Source organism: Phytophthora infestans, genomic scaffold (assembly GCF_000142945.1).
Source record: "Phytophthora infestans T30-4 supercont1.64 genomic scaffold, whole genome shotgun sequence".
Taxonomy (NCBI): Eukaryota; Oomycota; class Peronosporomycetes; order Peronosporales; family Peronosporaceae; genus Phytophthora; species Phytophthora infestans.
Window position 1 is genome coordinate 714,758 of NW_003303695.1, and position 3,074 is coordinate 717,831.

Here is a 3,074-nt window from a genome sequence, read left to right on the forward strand (position 1 = left end):
GACTATGGACTTCGCAGTGGGTCGACTACACACTCAGTGATTAGCTTCGCTGATGACTGCACTGGACTTCTCTACGACCTCCGTCATACTAAGTTCTTCCTCACTTTGGTTGAGGACTTCTGTGTGGCTTCAGGCATGAGACTGAACAAGGATAAAACTGTGGTACTCCCCTTTCAGTCGTGGACAACCGAGACTGAGCCTTTACGCCAGGCCTTAACTGACCTGGGTGTGATTGTAGTCGGAAACACCGGACGCGCTAAATTACTGGGTATTTTCTACGGTCCAAGCCTGAGTGACGCTGGCCGTCTGCAGCATCTGCTAGCTGAAATGGAGACCAGGTGCTCAATCTGGCTTCACCGCGCAAGAACTTTACGGGGGCAAGTTGTGATATTGCAGCAGATTATCCTGCCTGTGTTGTGGTACTCTGCCAGCGTCTGTCATATCCCTCAGACGGGATTTCAAGACCAGCTTCTTCAGCTTATATCACGCTTTCTCCGTCGGTTCAAGTCTTCTACCGCTCTGCCCAGAGCCTGGTGGTTTCTTCCTCCGCACAAAGGTGGATTGGGTATAACGCCCATTTCCGACATGATTAAGAGTCTGCAGCTGCATATGCTCTGCAAAGTGATTCTTGCTGGGAGGACTCCCCCAGGCACGAATATTCCTTCTTGGGCGGACCCGGTTATTCGTCTCTTCGACCAAGCTGTGACCCCCTGGGGGAAGGACTTCGATATCCTGTATGCGCCAGTATCTACAAGTCCAGACTATGTGGTTTCCCGGCGGTCTACTCGTTGGTCTGCTCTCGGTGTATACTGGCACTTTGTGCTTTTTACCTGGCATACCCTTTTCCGAGGGAAAGCTGCTAGACTCCAGGTTAAGTTTGACAAGCTTACGACGCCTCTATTGGACAATGTGGATATCGCCTACAGCTACCGTGGTTATACTCTGGCTGGGACTACTCGTCCTTTGGGGTTAATCTCCGTTCTGGCTGAACAAGAAATTCTTCGGCCCCTAGAACTCTATCGCGCCTGTGAAACACCTGTGACGGCAGAGACTTTATCCCAGTTTCTTAACCAATTTGTCACGGGGAGGATTTCCAGTGTACGCTCGTGTGCCAACTTCCTAGACAAGGCTGATCGCCTGCTAGGCTCCCTCAAGGAGCTCCCAGTTGGCCCAAGCCAAACTACGCGGTACTACGCTGCGTTTCATACCTGGGTCTTTGACACTTATGAAGTGGCTGAACTAAGTGTGGCTCGCATCCGCAAGGTACTAGCCCAGTATCCAGTTCCTGATTTACCCCTTAATCGCCTAGGTGTTGAAGGTGGACCTCCCAAGTCAATGTGGACACGGGATATCAAGATGGGACGGCATGTACTGCCAGTGTACTCCGACCTACTTTACCGGCTTCAACACAATGCTCTCTACGTTGGCTATCGGCTTCAACACCTCCAAGAAACCCAGTGTATGTGCCATCATGGATGCGGTGTACTTGAGACTGCCCCCCATCTATTTTGGTACTGCGACTTTGCAGCTAAAGTGTGGCAAGCCTGGCTTGCTGTTTTCCAAGGCTTTTTCAAGTCTACACTGGAATGGGAATCAATACTGTTGTTCAAGGTTGAGCCCATACCTTCTGCCAAGTCCCGGTACGGCTACAGCCTCTTTGTGATGCTTCACATTGTACGGACTGTGGTTCTTCGCTGTTTATGGATGCACCGGAACGACATCCGCTTCCATGAACTCTCAGTCAACCTTATCGACGTACAAGCACAAGTCAAGGCGGTAGTGACACTCCACGTTGAGCGCTACTATCAAGATCTTCTGCTTAAAACACTGAGCCATTCTGGGTTTCAACGTCGGCACTTGCGGGACTTAGTGAGCAGTCTTGGACTCACCCTCGTACTCCCAGCAGAAACCGATACTGAAGACGCCCAACTGGAGCAAAACACAGCATAACTGTGTGCCATGGGGCCAACACTCCCAGGCTACAATTAACTCGCCCCTGACGATCAAGAGACTCACGACGGCTGCCACGTCGCCAAGGAATTACGCTCAAGTTTACGGCTACTACGCTCAAGGTTACGGCTACTCGGGACCCCACTCTCGACTACCATACAATGAACACTTTCCAACCGCAAGAAAGGAAAGTGATTTTACCACTCTGGTATTACTAGAGTGGTTTTAGGCTGTGCCTATTTGCCTTCAACGGGCCTTGCCCATTTCCGGTTTTTTGGTACTACTACTCAAGCTCGTCAATCTCGATTTGCCAACTGCGACCGTTTGGAGTCACGGGTTAACCCGATCCGCGTCACACACTTACACAGTGAGGTGATGTGATAGCCTTAAGCGTTAGCGATCCGCAAGACGTACGACATCCACTGTAACCCTATCGCCCCGAAGGACAGTACCCATACGTTGGCTACTTCCTGGATTATATCCAGAAAGCTTCGCATATCACCGGTGTTAGGCAGGTGGTGTAACGACTCCCCACACGACAGCGCCGAAGCGTTTACCGCAGGCAATCGAAATTTCAGACTTTTCAAGTAGTAGAAGACTCGGCTCAATCCCCCAATATCATGCACCACCACTCCGCCAGAATGGTCACGGTGGGGATCGAACCCGTGACCACTGGCTTGGAACATTGGTAGTTAACCACTGCACCAAACGGCAACCCGGTTGGGAAGTGCGACAAAGTGCTTTATGGGGTTGCACCTTGAGTTCACTATGTGACTTGAGGTTTGTATACTCACACTTGATGTTTGTATGTTAGAACGGCCTCGCAAGCGACTACGACTTCATCACTTACAGTTTGTATGTTAGAGCAACTTAGTTAGTACAAGACAAGTAGCTAGGCATTTTGCTGGATAAAAAGTGTAATGCAATTTGTTTCTCTGTGAAGTTAAGCAGCCTCAAGCTCGGGTAGTACTCGGGTGGGTGACCACCGGGGAAGTCCGGGTGCTGTCTACTTTTTAGCCCGTTTTGAGCTGTTTACCGACTTTGCGTGTGTTTGCAAACGCAAGATATGATGTCTGGCATGTGCCCACACGACATCTTGGTTTTAGTATGCCTGGCGAGCCACT

General features: G+C 50.5%; 1 protein-coding gene and 1 non-coding gene across 2 annotated transcripts; both read left to right on the plus strand.

The window, feature by feature from the left end:
• Positions 1–1,335: 1,335 nt before the first annotated feature.
• On the plus strand, positions 1,336–1,950 carry PITG_17969 (uncharacterized protein; the record flags this gene model as incomplete). Its single annotated transcript, XM_002896245.1, has 1 exon — positions 1,336–1,950. One exon carries the CDS (start codon positions 1,336–1,338, stop codon positions 1,948–1,950), a length of 615 nt encoding a protein of 204 aa, XP_002896291.1.
• Positions 1,951–2,883: 933 nt separating this feature from the next.
• On the plus strand, positions 2,884–2,963 carry PITG_33410. Its single transcript, XR_009934804.1, has one exon. It is a non-coding gene; the product is annotated as an 8S ribosomal RNA (ribosomal RNA).
• The last annotated feature ends 111 nt before the right edge of the window (positions 2,964–3,074 follow it).